Genomic DNA, 16,015 nt, shown 5'->3' with positions numbered 1-16,015 from the left:
GGGATTAGACTGGGTGGGATATTAAAGGGTGCGGGGAGTGAGGAGGAGTGTCAGATTAGACTGGGTGGGATATTAAAGGGTGTGGGGAGTGAGGGGGGAGTGGGATTAGACTGGGTGGGATATTAAAGTTTGTGGGGAGTGAGGGGCAGAGTGGGATTAGACTGGGTGGTATATTAACGGGTGTGGGGAGTGAGGGGAGAGAGGGATTAGACTGCGTGGGATATTAAAGTGGGCTTGGAGTGTGGGGAGAGTAGGATGCGACTGGGTGGGATATTCAAGTGTGTGGGGTGTGAGGGGGAGAGTGAGATTAGTCTGGGTGGTATATTAACGGGTGTGGGGAGTGAGGGGAGAGTGGCTTTTGACTGCGTGGGATATTAAAGTGTGCTCGGAGTGAGTGCAGAGTAGGATTAGACTGGGTGGGATAGTAAAAGGTGTGGGGAGTGAGGGCAGAGTGAGATTAGACTGGGTTGGATATTAAAGGGTGTGGGGAGTGAGGGGGAGAGTGGGATTAGACTGTGTGGGATATTAAAGGGTGTGGGGAGTGAGGGGGAGAGTGACTGGGTGGGATATTAAAGGGTGCGGGGATTGAGGGGAGAGTGGGATTAGACTGGGTGGGATATTAAAGGGTGTGGGAAGTGAGGGGGAGAGTGGGATTAGACTCGTGGGATATTAAACGGTGCGGGAAGTGAGCGGGAGAGTGTTATTAGACTGGGTGGGATATTAAATGGTGCGGGGAGTGAGGGCAGAGTGGGATTACACTGGGTGGGATATTAAAAGGTGCGGGGAGTGAGGGGAGAGTGGGATTAGATTGGGTGGGATATTAAAGTGCGTGGGGATTGAGGGGGAGAGTGGGATTAGACTGGGTGGGATATTAAAGGGTACAAGGAGTGAGGGGAGAGTGGGATTACACTGGGTGGGATATTAAACTGTGCGGGGAATGAGGGCAGAGTGGGATAAGACTGGGTGGGATTTTAAAAGGTGCGGGGAGTGAATGTGAGAGTGGGATTAGACTGGGTGGCAAATTAAAGGCTGTGGGGAGTGATTGTGAGAGTGGGATTAGACTGGGTGGGATATTAAAGGGTGCGGGGAGTGAGGGGAGAGTGGGATTAGACTGGGTGGGATATTAAAGGATGCGGAGAGTGAGGGGAGAGAGTGTGATTAGACGTGGAGGGATATTAAAGGGTGCGGGGAGTGAGGGGAGAGAGTGGGATTAGACTGGGTGGGATATTAAAGGGTGTGGGGAGTGAGGGGGAGAGTGGGATTAGACTAGGTGGGATATTAAAGGATGCAGGGAGTGAGGGGAGAGTGGGATTAGACTGGGTGGGATATTAAAGGGTGTGGGGAGTGAGGGGAGAGTGGGATTAGACTGGGTGGGATATTAAAGGGTGGGGGAGTGATCGGAGAGTGGGATTAGACTGGGTTGGATATTAAAGGGTGCGCGGAGTGAGAGGAGAGTGGGATTAGACAGGATGGGATATAAAAGGGTGCGGGGAGTGAGGGGAGAGAGTGGGATTTGACTGGGTGGGATATTAAAGGGTACGGGGAGAGAGGGGAGATTGGGATTAGACTGGGTGGGGTATTAAAGGGTATGGGGAGTGAGGGGAGAGCGGGATTAGATTGGGTGGAAAATTAAAGGGTGTGGAGAGTGAGGGGAGAGTGGGATTAGACTGGGTGGGATATTAAAGGGTACGGGGAGAGAGGGGAGAGTGGGATTAGACTGTGTGGGATATTAAAGTGTGCGGGGAGTGAGGGCAGAGTGGGATTAGACTGGGTGGGATATTAAAGGGTACGGGGAGTGAGGGGAGAAAGTGGGATTAGACTGGGTGGGATATTAAAGGGTACGGGGAGAGAGGGGAGATTGGGATTAGACTGGGTGGGATATTAAAGGGTACGGGGAGAGAGGGGAGATTGGGATTAGACTGGGTGGGATATTAAAGGGTACGGGGAGTGAGGGGAGAAAGTGGGATTAGACTGGGTTGGATATTAAAGGGTACGGGGAGAGAGGGGAGATTGGGATTAGACTGGGTGGGATATTAAAGGGTACGGGGAGAGAGGGGAGATTGGGATTAGACTGGGTGGGATATTAAAGTGTGCGGGGAGTGAGGGCAGAGTGGGATTAGACTGGGTGGGATATTAAAGGGTGCGAGGAGTGACGGTGAGAGTGGGATTAGACTGGGTGAGATATTAAAGGGTGCAGGGAGTGAGCGGCGAGTGGGATTAGACTGGGTGGGATCTTAAAGGGTGCGGGGAGTGACGGGGAGAGTGGGATTAGACTGGGTGGGATATTAAAGGGTGCGGGGAGTGAGGGGGAGAGTGGGATTAGACTGGGTGGGATATTAAAGGGTGCAGGGAGTGAGGGGAGAGTGGGATTAGACTGGGTGGGATATTAAAGGGTGCGGGGAGTGAGGGGGGAGTGGGATTAGACTGGGTGGGATATTAAAGGGTGCAGGGAGTGAGGGGAGAGTGAGATTAGACTGGGTGGGATATTAAAGGCTGTGGGGAGTGAGGGGGAGAGTGGGATTAGACTGGGTGGGATATTAAAGGGTGTCGGGATTGAGGGGGAGAGTGGGATTAGACTGGGTGGGAGATTAAAGGGTGCAGGAAGTGAGGGGAGAGTGGGATTAGACTGGGTGGGATATTAAAGGGTGCGGGGAGTGAGGGCAGAGTGGGATAAGACTGGGTGGGATATTAAAGGGTGTCGGGATTGAGGGGGAGAGTGGGATTAGACTGGGTGGGATATTAAAAGGTGCAGGGAGTGAGGTGGAGAGTGGGATTAGACTGGGTGGGATATTAAAGGGTGTGGGGAGTGAGGGGGAGAGGCGGATTAGACTGGGTGGGATATTAAAAGGTGCAGGGAGTGAGGTGGAGAGTGGGATTAGACTGGGTGGGATATTAAAGGGTGTGGGGAGTGAGGGGGAGAGTGGGATTAGACTGGGTGGGATGTTAAAGGGTGTGGTGAGTGAGGGGAGAGTGGGATTAAACTGGGTGGGATATTAAAGGGTGCGGGGAGTGAGAGGGAGAGTGGGATTAGACTGGGTGGGATATTAAAGTGTGTGGGGTGTGAGGGGGAGAGTGGGATTAGTCTGGGTGGTATATTAACGGCTGTGGGGAGTGAGGGGAGAGTGGCTTTAGACTGCGTGGGATATTAAAGTGTGCTCGGAGTGAGGGCAGAGTAGGATTAGACTGGGTGGGATAGTAAAAGGTGTGGGGAGTGAGGGCAGAGTTGGATTAGACTGGGTGGGATATTAAAGGGTGCAGGGAGTGAGGGGAGAGTGGAATTAGACTGGGTGGGATATTAAAGGGTGTGGGGAGTGAGGGAAGAGTGAGATTAGACTGGGTTGGATATTAAAGGGTGTGGGGAGTGATGGGGAGAGTGGGGTTAGACTGGGTGGGATATTAAAGGGTGTGGGGAGTGAGGGAAGAGTGGGATTAGACTGGGTGGGATATTAAAGGGTGTGGGGAGTGAGGGGGAGAGTGGGGTTAGACTGGGTGGGATATTAAAGGGTGAGGGGAGAGTGGGATTAGACTGGGTGTGATATTAAAGGGTGTGGGGAGTGATGGGGAGAGTGGGATTAGACTGTGTGGGATATTAAAGGGTGTGGGGAGTGAGGGGGAGAGTGGGGTTAGACTGGGTGGGATATTAAAGGGTGCGGGGAGTGAGGGGGAGAGTGGGATTAGACTGGGTGGGATATTAAAGGGTCTGGGGAGTGAGGGGAGAGTGGGATTAGATTGGGTGGGATATTAAAGTGCGTGGGGATTGAGGGGGAGAGTGGGATTAGACTGGGTGGGAGATTAAAGGGTGCAAGGAGTGAGGGGAGAGTGGGTTTACACTGGGTGGGATATTAAACGGTGCGGGGAATGAGGGCAGAGTGGGATTAGACTGGGTGGGATTTTAAAAGGTGCGGGGAGTGAATGTGAGAGTGGGATTAGACTGGGTGGGAAATTAAAGGCTGTGGGGAGTGATTGTGAGAGTGGGATTAGACTGGGTGGGATATTAAAGGGTGCGGGGAGTGAGGGGAGAGTGGGATTAGACTGGGTGGGATATTAAAGGGTGCGGGGAGTGAGGGGAGAGAGTGGGATTAGACTGGGAGGGATATTAAAGGGTGCGGGGAGTGATGGGAGAGAGTGGGATTAGACTGGGTGGGATATTAAAGGGTGTGGGGAGTGAGGGGAGTGTGGGATTAGACTGGGTGGGATATTAAAGGGTGCGGGGAGTGAGGGGAGAGAGGGATTAGATTGGGTGGGATATTAAAGTGCGTGGGGATTGAGGGGGAGAGTGGGATTAGACTGGGTGGGAGATTAAAGGGTGCAAGGAGTGAGGGGAGAGTGGGTTTACACTGGGTGGGATATTAAACGGTGCGGGGAATGAGGGCAGAGTGGGATTAGACTGGGTGGGATTTTAAAAGGTGCGGGGAGTGAATGTGAGAGTGGGATTAGACTGGGTGGGAAATTAAAGGCTGTGGGGAGTGATTGTGAGAGTGGGATTAGACTGGGTGGGATATTAAAGGGTGCGGGGAGTGAGGGGAGAGTGGGATTAGACTGGGTGGGATATTAAAGGGTGCGGGGAGTGAGGGGAGAGAGTGGGATTAGACTGGGAGGGATATTAAAGGGTGCGGGGAGTGATGGGAGAGAGTGGGATTAGACTGGGTGGGATATTAAAGGGTGTGGGGAGTGAGGGGGAGAGTGGGATTAGACTGGGTGGGATATTAAAGGGTGTGGGGAGTGAGGGGGAGAGTGGGATTAGACTGGGTGGGATATTAACGGGTGCGGGGAGTGAGGGGAGTGTGGGATTAGACTGGGTGGGATATTAAAGGGTGCGGGGAGTGAGGGGAGAGAGGGATTAGACTGGCGGGATATAAAATGGTGTGGAGAGTGGGATTAGACTGGGTGGGATATTACAGGGTGCAGGGAGTGAGGGGAGAGTGGGATTAGACTGGTGGGATATAAAAGGTTGTGGTGAGTGGGATTAGACTGTGTGGGCTATTTAAGGGTGCGGGGAGTGAGGGGGAGAGTGGGTATAGACTGGGTGGGATATTAAAGGGTGTCGGGAGTGAGAGGAGAGTGGGATTAGACTCGGTAGGATATTAAAGGGTACTGTGAGTGAGTGGAGACTGTGATTAGTCAGGGTGGGATATTAAAGGGTGTGGGGAGTGAGGGGGGGAGTGGGATTAGTCTGGGTGGGATATTAAAGGTTGCCGGGAGTGAGGGGGAGAGTGGGATTAGACTGTGTGGGATATCAAAGGGTGCTGGGAGTGAGGGGAGAGTAGGATTAGACTGGGTGGGATGTTAAAGGGTGCTGGGAGTGAGGGGAGAGTGCGATTAGACTGGGCGGGATATTAAAGGGTGCAGGGGGCGAGGAGGAGAGTGAGATTAGACCGGGGATGATATTAAAGGGTGTGGGGAGTGAGCGGAGAGAGGGATTAGACTAGGTGGGATATTAAAGGGTGCTGGGAGAGAGGGGAGAGTGGGATTAGACTGGGTGGGATATTAAAGGGTGCAGTGAGTGAGGGGATAGTGGGATTAGATTGGGTGGGATATTAAAGGCTGTGGGGAGTGAGGGGAGAGTGGGATTAGACTGGGTGGGATATTATAGGGTGTGGGGAGTGAGAGGGATAGTGTCATTAGACTGGGTGGGATATGAAAGGGTGTGGGGAGTGAGGGGGAGAGTGGGATTAGACTGGGTGGGATATTAACGGGTGTGGGGAATGAGGGGAGAGTGGGATTAGACTGCGTGGGATATTAAAGTGTGCGGGGATTGAGGAGGAGAGTGTGATTAGACTGGCTGGGATATTAAAGGGTGTGGGGAGTGTGGGAGCATTGGGATTAGACTGGGTGGGATATTAAAGGGTGCGGGGAGTGAGGAGGAGTGTCAGATTAGACTGGGTGGGATATTAAAGGGTGTGGGGAGTGAGGGGGGAGTGGGATTAGACTGGGTGGGATATTAAAGTTTGTGGGGAGTGAGGGGCAGAGTGGGATTAGACTGGGTGGTATATTAACGGGTGTGGGGAGTGAGGGGAGAGAGGGATTAGACTGCGTGGGATATTAAAGTGTGCTTGGAGTGTGGGGAGAGTAGGATGCGACTGGGTGGGATATTAAAGTGTGTGGGGTGTGAGGGGGAGAGTGAGATTAGTCTGGGTGGTATATTAACGGGTGTGGGGAGTGAGGGGAGAGTGGCTTTTGACTGCGTGGGATATTAAAGTGGGCTCGGAGTGAGTGCAGAGTAGGATTAGACTGGGTGGGATAGTAAAAGGTGTGGGGAGTGAGGGCAGAGTGAGATTAGACTGGGTTGGATATTAAAGGGTGTGGGGAGTGAGGGGGAGAGTGGGATTAGACTGTGTGGGATATTAAAGGGTGTGGGGAGTGAGGGGGAGAGTGACTGGGTGGGATATTAAAGGGTGCGGGGATTGAGGGGAGAGTGGGATTAGACTGGGTGGGATATTAAAGGGTGTGGGGAGTGAGGGGGAGAGTGGGATTAGACTCGTGGGATATTAAACGGTGCGGGAAGTGAGGGGGAGAGTGTTATTAGACTGGGTGGGATATTAAATGGTGCGGGGAGTGAGGGCAGAGTGGGATTACACTGGGTGGGATATTAAAAGGTGCGGGGAGTGAGGGGAGAGTGGGATTAGATTGGGTGGGATATTAAAGTGCGTGGGGATTGAGGGGGAGAGTGGGATTAGACTGGGTGGGAGATTAAAGGGTACAAGGAGTGAGGGGAGAGTGGGATTACACTGGGTGGGATATTAAACTGTGCGGGGAATGAGGGCAGAGTGGGATAAGACTGGGTGGGATTTTAAAAGGTGCGGGGAGTGAATGTGAGAGTGGGATTAGACTGGGTGGCAAATTAAAGGCTGTGGGGAGTGATTGTGAGAGTGGGATTAGACTGGGTGGGATATTAAAGGGTGCGGGGAGTGAGGGGAGAGTGGGATTAGACTGGGTGGGATATTAAAGGATGCGGAGAGTGAGGGGAGAGAGTGTGATTAGACGTGGAGGGATATTAAAGGGTGCGGGGAGTGAGGGGAGAGAGTGGGATTAGACTGGGTGGGATATTAAAGGGTGCGGGAGTGAGGGGAGAGTGGAATTAGACTGGGTGGGATATTAAAGGGTACGGGGAGTGAGGGGAGAGTGGGATTAGACTGGTGGGATATAAAATGGTGTGGAGAGTGGGATTAGACTGGGTGGGATATAAAAGGTTGTGGTGAGTGGGATTAGACTGGGTGGGCTATTTAAGGGTGCGGGGAGTGAGGGGGAGAGTGGATATAGTCTGGGTGGGATATTAAAGGGTGTCGGGAGTGAGAGGAGAGTGGGATTAGACTCGGTAGGATATTAAAGGGTACTGTGAGTGAGTGGAGACTGTGATTAGTCAGGGTGGGATATTAAAGGGTGTGGGGAGTGAGGGGGGGAGTGGGATTAGTCTGGGTGGGATATTAAAGGTTGCCGGGAGTGAGGGGGAGAGTGGGATTAGACTGTGTGGGATATCAAAGGGTGCTGGGAGTGAGGGGAGAGTAGGATTAGACTGGGTGGGATGTTAAAGGGTGCTGGGAGTGAGGGGAGAGTGCGATTAGACTGGGCGGGATATTAAAGGGTGCAGGGGGCGAGGAGGAGAGTGAGATTAGACCGGGGATGATATTAAAGGGTGTGGGGAGTGAGCGGAGAGAGGGATTAGACTAGGTGGGATATTAAAGGGTGCTGGGAGAGAGGGGAGAGTGGGATTAGACTTGGTGGGATATTAAAGGGTGCAGTGAGTGAGGGGATAGTGGGATTAGATTGGGTGGGATATTAAAGGCTGTGGGGAGTGAGTGGAGAGTGGGATTAGACTGGGTGGGATATTATAGGGTGTGGGGAGTGAGAGGGATAGTGTCATTAGACTGGGTGGGATATGAAAGGGTGTGGGGAGTGAGGGGGAGAGTGGGATTAGACTGGGTGGGATATTAACGGGTGTGGGGAATGAGGGGAGAGTGGGATTAGACTGCGTGGGATATTAAAGTGTGCGGGGATTGAGGAGGAGAGTGTGATTAGACTGGCTGGGATATTAAAGGGTGTGGGGAGTGTGGGAGCATTGGGATTAGACTGGGTGGGATATTAAAGGGTGCGGGGAGTGAGGAGGAGTGTCAGATTAGACTGGGTGGGATATTAAAGGGTGTGGGGAGTGAGGGGGGAGAGTGGGATTAGACTGGGTGGGATATTAAAGGGTGTGGGGAGTGAGGGGAGAGTGGGATTAGACTGGGTGGGATATTAAAGGGTGTGGGGAGTGAGGGGAGAGTGGGATTAGACTGGGTGGGATATTAAAGGGTGTGGGGAGTGAGGGGGAGAGTGGGATTAGACTGGGTGGGATATTAAAGGGTGTGGGGAGTGAGGGGAGAGTGGGATTAGACTGGGTGGGATATTAAAGTTTGTGGGGAGTGAGGGGCAGAGTGGGATTAGACTGGGTGGTATATTAACGGGTGTGGGGAGTGAGGGGAGAGAGGGATTAGACTGCGTGGGATATTAAAGTGTGCTTGGAGTGTGGGGAGAGTAGGATGCGACTGGGTGGGATATTAAAGTGTGTGGGGTGTGAGGGGGAGAGTGAGATTAGTCTGGGTGGTATATTAACGGGTGTGGGGAGTGAGGGGTGAGTGGCTTTTGACTGCGTGGGATATTAAAGTGTGCTCGGAGTGAGTGCAGAGTAGGATTAGACTGGGTGGGATAGTAAAAGGTGTGGGGAGTGAGGGCAGAGTGAGATTAGACTGGGTTGGATATTAAAGGGTGTGGGGAGTGAGGGGGAGAGTGGGATTAGACTGTGTGGGATATTAAAGGGTGTGGGGAGTGAGGGGGAGAGTGACTGGGTGGGATATTAAAGGGTGCGGGGATTGAGGGGAGAGTGGGATTAGACTGGGTGGGATATTAAAGGGTGTGGGGAGTGAGGGGGAGAGTGGGATTAGACTCGTGGGATATTAAACGGTGCGGGAAGTGAGGGGGAGAGTGTTATTAGACTGGGTGGAATATTAAATGGTGCGGGGAGTGAGGGCAGAGTGGGATTACACTGGGTGGGATATTAAAAGGTGCGGGGAGTGAGGGGAGAGTGGGATTAGATTGGGTGGGATATTAAAGTGCGTGGGGATTGAGTGGGAGAGTGGGATTAGACTGGGTGGGAGATTAAAGGGTACAAGGAGTGAGGGGAGAGTGGGATTACACTGGGTGGGATATTAAACTGTGCGGGGAATGAGGGCAGAGTGGGATAAGACTGGGTGGGATTTTAAAAGGTGCGGGGAGTGAATGTGAGAGTGGGATTAGACTGGGTGGGATATTAAAGGGTGCGGGGAGTGAGAGGGAGAGTGGGATTAGACTGGGTGGGATATTAAAGTGTGTGGGGTGTGAGGGGGAGAGTGGGATTAGTCTGGGTGGTATATTAACGGCTGTGGGGAGTGAGGGGAGAGTGGCTTTAGACTGCGTGGGATATTAAAGTGTGCTCGGAGTGAGGGCAGAGTAGGATTAGACTGGGTGGGATAGTAAAAGGTGTGGGGAGTGAGGGGAGAGTGAGATTAGACTGGGCGGGATATTAAAGGGTGCAGGGAGTGAGGGGAGAGTGGAATTAGACTGGGTGGGATATTAAAGGGTGTGGGGAGTGAGGGAAGAGTGAGATTAGACTGGGTTGGATATTAAAGGGTGTGGGGAGTGATGGGGAGAGTGGGATTAGACTGGGTGGGATATTAAAGGGTGTGGGGAGTGAGGGAAGAGTGGGGTTAGACTGGGTGGGATATTAAAGGGTGCGGGGAGTGAGGGGAGAGTGGGATTAGACTGGGTGGGATATTAAAGGGTGTGGGGAGTGAGGGGGAGAGTGGGGTTAGACTGGGTGGGATATTAAAGGGTGTGGGGAGTGAGGGAAGAGTGGGATTAGACTGGGTGGGATATTAAAGGGTGTGGGGAGTGAGGGGGAGAGTGGGGTTAGACTGGGTGGGATATTAAAGGGTGCGGGGAGTGAGGGAAGAGTGGGATTAGACTGGGTGGGATATTAAAGGGTGTGGGGAGTGAGGGGGAGAGTGGGGTTAGACTGGGTGGGATATTAAAGGGTGCGGGGAGTGAGGGGAGAGTGGGATTAGACTGGGTGGGATATTAAAGGGTGTGGGGAGTGATGGGGAGAGTGGGATTAGACTGTGTGGGATATTAAAGGGTGTGGGGAGTGAGGGGGAGAGTGACTGGGTGGGATATTAAAGGGTGCGGGGATTGAGGGGAGAGTGGGATTAGACTGGGTGGGATATTAAAGGGTGTGGGGAGTGAGGGGGAGAGTGGGATTAGACTCGTGGGATATTAAACGGTGCGGGAAGTGAGGGGGAGAGTGTTATTAGACTGGGTGGGATATTAAATGGTGCGGGGAGTGAGGGCAGAGTGGGATTACACTGGGTGGGATATTAAAAGGTGCGGGGAGTGAGGGGAGAGTGGGATTAGATTGGGTGGGATTTTAAAGTGCGTGGGGATTGAGGGGGAGAGTGGGATTAGACTTGGTGGGAGATTAAAGGGTACAAGGAGTGAGGGGAGAGTGGGATTACACTGGGTGGGATATTAAACTGTGCGGGGAATGAGGGCAGAGTGGGATAAGACTGGGTGGGATTTTAAAAGGTGCGGGGAGTGAATGTGAGAGTGGGATTAGACTGGGTGGCAAATTAAAGGCTGTGGGGAGTGATTGTGAGAGTGGGATTAGACTGGGTGGGATATTAAAGGGTGCGGGGAGTGAGGGGAGAGTGGGATTAGACTGGGTGGGATATTAAAGGATGCGGAGAGTGAGGGGAGAGAGTGTGATTAGACGTGGAGGGATATTAAAGGGTGCGGGGAGTGAGGGGAGAGAGTGGGATTAGACTGGGTGGGATATTAAAGGGTGTGGGGAGTGAGGGGGAGAGTGGGATTAGACTGGGTGGGATATTAAAGGGTGCAGGGAGTGAGGGGAGAGTGGGATTAGACTGGGTGGGATATTAAAGTGTGTGGGGAGTGAGGGGGAGAGTGGGAATGGACTGGGTGGGATATTAAAGGGTGCGGGGAGTGAGGGGAGAGAGTAGGATTAGACTGGGTGGGATATTAAAGGGTGCGGAGAGTGAGGGGAGAGTGGGATTAGTTTGGGTGGGATATTAAAGGGCGCTGGGAGAGAGGGGAGAGTGGAATTAGACTGTGTGGGATATTAAAGGGTGCGGGGAGTGAGGGGAGAGTGGGATTAGACTGGGTGGGATATTAAAGGGTGGGGGAGTGATCGGAGAGTGGGATTAGACTGGGTTGGATATTAAAGGGTGCGCCGAGTGAGAGGAGAGTGGGATTAGACAGGATGGGATATAAAAGGGTGCGGGGAGTGAGGGGAGAGAGTGGGATTTGACTGGGTGGGATATTAAAGGGTACGGTGAGAGAGGGGAGATTGGGATTAGACTGGGTGGGGTATTAAAGGGTATGGGGAGTGAGGGGAGAGCGGGATTAGATTGGGTGGAAAATTAAAGGGTGTGGAGAGTGAGGGGAGAGTGGGATTAGACTGGGTGGGATATTAAAGGGTACGGGGAGAGAGGGGAGATTGGGATTAGACTGGGTGGGATATTAAAGTGTGCGGGGAGTGAGGGCAGAGTGGGATTAGACTGGGTGGGATATTAAAGGGTACGGGGAGTGAGGGGAGAAAGTGGGATTAGACTGGGTGGGATATTTAAGTGTACGGGGAGAGAGGGGAGATTGGGATTAGACTGGGTGGGATATTAAAGGGTACGGGGAGAGAGGGGAGATTGGGATTAGACTGGGTGGGATATTAAAGGGTACGGGGAGTGAGGGGAGAAAGTGGGATTAGACTGGGTGGGATATTAAAGGGTACGGGGAGAGAGGGGAGATTGGGATTAGACTGGGTGGGATATTAAAGGGTACGGGGAGAGAGGGGAGATTGGGATTAGACTGGGTGGGATATTAAAGTGTGCGGGGAGTGAGGGCAGAGTGGGATTAGGCTGGGTGGGATATTAAAAGTAGCGGGGAGTGAGGGGAGAGTGGGATTAGACTGGGTGGGATATTAAAGGGTGCGAGGAGTGACGGTGAGAGTGGGATTAGACTGGGTGAGATATTAAAGGGTGCAGGGAGTGAGCGGCGAGTGGGATTAGACTGGGTGGGATCTTAAAGGGTGCGGGGAGTGACGGGGAGAGTGGGATTAGACTGGGTGGGATATTAAAGGGTGCGGGGAGTGAGGGGAAGAGTGGGATTAGACTGGGTGGGATATTAAAGGGTGCAGGGAGTGAGGGGAGAGTGGGATTAGACTGGGTGGGATATTAAAGGGTGCGGGGAGTGAGGGGGGAGTGGGATTAGACTGGGTGGGATATTAAAGGGTGCAGGGAGTGAGGCGAGAGTGAGATTAGACTGTATGGGATATTAAAGGCTGTGGGGAGTGAGGGGGAGAGTGGGATTAGACTGGGTGGGATATTAAAGGGTGTCGGGATTGAGGGGGAGAGTGGGATTAGACTGGGTGGGAGATTAAAGGGTGCAGGAAGTGAGGGGAGAGTGGGATTAGACTGGGTGGGATATTAAAGGGTGCGGGGAGTGAGGGCAGAGTGGGATAAGACTGGGTGGGATATTAAAGGGTGTCGGGATTGAGGGGGAGAGTGGGATTAGACTGGGTGGGAAATTAAAGGGTGCAGGAAGTGAGGGGAGAGTGGGATTAGACTGGGTGGGATATTAAAGGGTGCGGGGAGTGAGGGCAGAGTGGGATAAGACTGGGTGGGATATTAAAAGGTGCGGGGAGTGAGTGTGAGAGTGGGATTAGACTGTGTGGGATATTAAAGGCTGTGGGGAGTGATTGTGAGAGGCGGATTAGACTGGGTGGGATATTAAAGGGTGCAGGGAGTGAGGTGGAGAGTGGGATTAGACTGGGTGGGATATTAAAGGGTGCAGGGAGTGAGGTGGAGAGTGGGATTAGACTGGGTGGGATATTAAAGGGTGTGGGGAGTGAGGGGGAGAGTGGGATTAGACTGGGTGGGATGTTAAAGGGTGTGGTGAGTGAGGGGAGAGTGGGATTAAACTGGGTGGGATATTAAAGGGTGCGGGGAGTGAGAGGGAGAGTGGGATTAGACTGGGTGGGATATTAAAGGGTGTGGGGAGTGAGGGGGAGAGTGGGATTAGACTGGGTGGGATATTAAATGGTGCGGGGAGTGAGGGCAGAGTGGGATTACACTGGGTGGGATATTAAAAGGTGAGGGGAGAGTGGGATTAGATTGGGTGGGATATTAAAGTGCGTGGGGATTGAGGGAGAGAGTGGGATTAGACTGGGTGGGAGATTAAAGGGTGTGGGGAGTGAGGGGGAGAGTGGGATTAGACTGGGTGGGATATTAAAGGGTGCGGGGAGTGAGGGGAGAGTGGGATTAGACTGGGTGGGATATTAAAGGGTGCGGGGAGTGAGGGGAGAGAGTGGGATTAGACTGGGTGGGATATTAAAGGGTGCGGGGAGTGAGGGGAGAGAGTGGGATTAGACTAGGTGGGATATTAAAGGGTGTGGGGAGTGAGGGGGAGAGTGGGATTAGACTGGGTGGGATTTTAAAGGGTGCGGGGAGTGAGGGGAGAGTGGCATTAGACTGGGTGGGATATTAAAGTGTGTGGGGAGTGAGGGGGAGAGTGGGAATGGACTGGGTGGGATATTAAAGGGTGCGGGGAGTGAGGGGAGAGAGTGGGATTAGACTGGGTGGGATATTAAAGGGTGCGGGGACTGAGGGGAGAGAGTGGGATTAGACTGGGTGGGATATTAAAGGGTGCGGGAAGTGAGGGGAGAGTGGGATTACACTGGGTGGGATATTAAAGGGTGCGGGGAGTGAGGGGAGTGTGGGGTTAGATTTGGTGGGATATTAAAGGGTGGGGGAGTGAGGGGAGAGTGGGATTAGACTGGGTTGGATATTAAAGGGTGCGCGGAGTGAGGGGAGAGTGGGATTAGACTGGGTGGGATATTAAAGTGTGTAGAAAGTGAGGGGAGAGTGGGATTAGACTGGGTGGGATATTAAAGGGTGCGCGGAGTGAGGTGAGAGAGTGGGATTAGACAGGATGGGATATAAAAGGGTGCGGGGAGTGAGGGGAGAGTGGGATTAGACTGGGGGGATATTAACGGGTGTGGGGAGTGAGGGGAGAGTGGGATTAGACTGGGTGGGATATTAAAGGGTGTGGGGTGTGAGGGGAGAGTGGGATTAGACTGGGTGGGATATTAAAGGGTGCGGGGAGTGAGGGCAGAGTGGGATTAGACTGGGTGGGAAATTAAAGGGTGTGGGGAGTGAGGGGGAGAGTGGGATTAGACTGGGTGGAATATGAAAGGGTGTGGGGAGTGAGGGCAGAGTGGGATTAGACTGGGTGGAATATGAAAGGGTGTGGGTGTGGGATTTGACCTGGAGCTCCGGTAGTTCTCACGCGCCGCTGTCACTGGGATCGGTGTGACGATATCTCCATCAATTACCTTTGATTTCTTATTGTTTTCCTCATTAAATTGATTGCGACTATTTGAATAACTGGTGAAAACTGCACGTCCAGATTCTGTGTATTTCTCCGATGTCGTCTTCATATAGGACCAGCTGCTCTTGTACATTTGAAACTTGAAATCATTCTTTACCTGAACCTGCAACACAGCAAATCCGCAATTACACCTTATCATTTGTTGTGGTTACTCAAAGTACGAGGAAATGGAGAGTAACAGTGAAAGAAGGAGACTGTGCAGGGATATAGAGGTACAGGGAGAGTAACAGTGACACCGAGTTACAGAGAGAGTAACAGAGTCACCGAGTTACAGGGAGAGTAACAGAGACACGGAGTTACAGGGAGAGTAATAGGGACACCGAGTTACAGGGAGAGTAACAGGGACACCGAGTTACAGAGAGAGTAACAGGGACACCGAGTTACAGAGAGAGTAACAGAGTCACCGAGTTACAGGGAGAGTAACAGAGACACGGAGTTACAGGGAGAGTAATAGGGACACCGAGTTACAGGGAGAGTAACAGGGACACCGAGTTACAGGGAGAGTAACAGTGACACCGTGTTACAGGGAGAGTAACAGGGACACCGTGTTACACGGAGAGTAACAGGAACACCGAGTTACAGAGAGAGTAACAGGGACACCGAGTTACAGGGAGAGTAACAGGGACACCGAGTTACAGAGAGAGTAACAGGGACACTGAGTTACAGGGAGAGTAACAGGGACACCGAGTTACAGGGAGAGTAACAGGGACACCGAGTTACAGGGAGAGTAACAGGGAAACCGTGTTACAGGGAGAGTAACAGAGACATTGTGTTACAGGGAGAGTAACAGGGACAACGAGTTACAGGGAGAGTAACAGGCACACCGAGTTACAGAGATAGTAACAGAGACAACGTGTTACAGGGAGAGTAACAGGGAAACCGAGTTACAGGGAGAGTAACAGGGACACCGTGTTACAGGGAGAGTAACAGAGACACCGTGTTACAGGGAGAGTAACAGAGACACGGAGTTACAGGGAGAGTAACAGGGACACTGAGTTACAGGGAGAGTAACAGAGACACCGTGTTACAGGGAGAGTAACAGGGACACCGAGTTACAGAGAGAGTAACAGAGTCACCGAGTTACAGGGAGAGTAACAGTGACACCGAGTTACAGAGAGAGTAACAGAGACACCGAGTTACAGGGAGAGTAACAGGGACACCGAGTTACAGGGAGAGTAACAGGGACACTGAGTTACAGGGAGAGTAACAGGGACACCGAGTTACAGGGAGAGTAACAGGGACACCGAGTTACAGGGAGAGTAACAGTGACACCGTGTTACAGGGAGAGTAACAGGGACACCGAGTTACAGGGAGAGTAACAGAGACACCGAGTTACAGGGAGAGTAACAGGGACACCGAGTTACAGGGAGAGTAACAGAGACACCGTGTTACAGGGAGAGTAACAGGGACACCGAGTTACAGAGAGAGTAACAGGGAAACCGAGTTACAGGGAGACTAACAGGGACACCGAGTTACAGGGAGAGTAACAGGAACACCGAGTTACAGAGAGAGTAACAGGGACACCGAGTTACAGAGAGAGTAACAG

At 52.6% G+C, this 16,015-nt stretch overlaps 1 protein-coding gene across 1 annotated transcript in view; it reads right to left on the bottom strand.

The window, feature by feature from the left end:
- LOC140429949 (complement component C7-like) overlaps positions 1 to 16,015 on the bottom strand; it is a 403,014-nt gene that overhangs the window by 157,397 nt on the left and 229,602 nt on the right. Inside the window, exon 7 of the mRNA XM_072517539.1 lies at positions 14,414 to 14,572. Within this exon, the coding sequence (XP_072373640.1) occupies positions 14,414 to 14,572 (159 nt within the window). The remainder of the gene's footprint in view (positions 1 to 14,413; positions 14,573 to 16,015) is intronic.

This window comes from Scyliorhinus torazame, chromosome 9 (assembly GCF_047496885.1).
Source record: "Scyliorhinus torazame isolate Kashiwa2021f chromosome 9, sScyTor2.1, whole genome shotgun sequence".
NCBI lineage: Eukaryota > Metazoa > Chordata > Chondrichthyes > Carcharhiniformes > Scyliorhinidae > Scyliorhinus > Scyliorhinus torazame.
The sequence above is the reverse complement of the archived record's forward strand: the minus strand, read 5'-3'. Positions and strand labels throughout refer to the sequence as shown.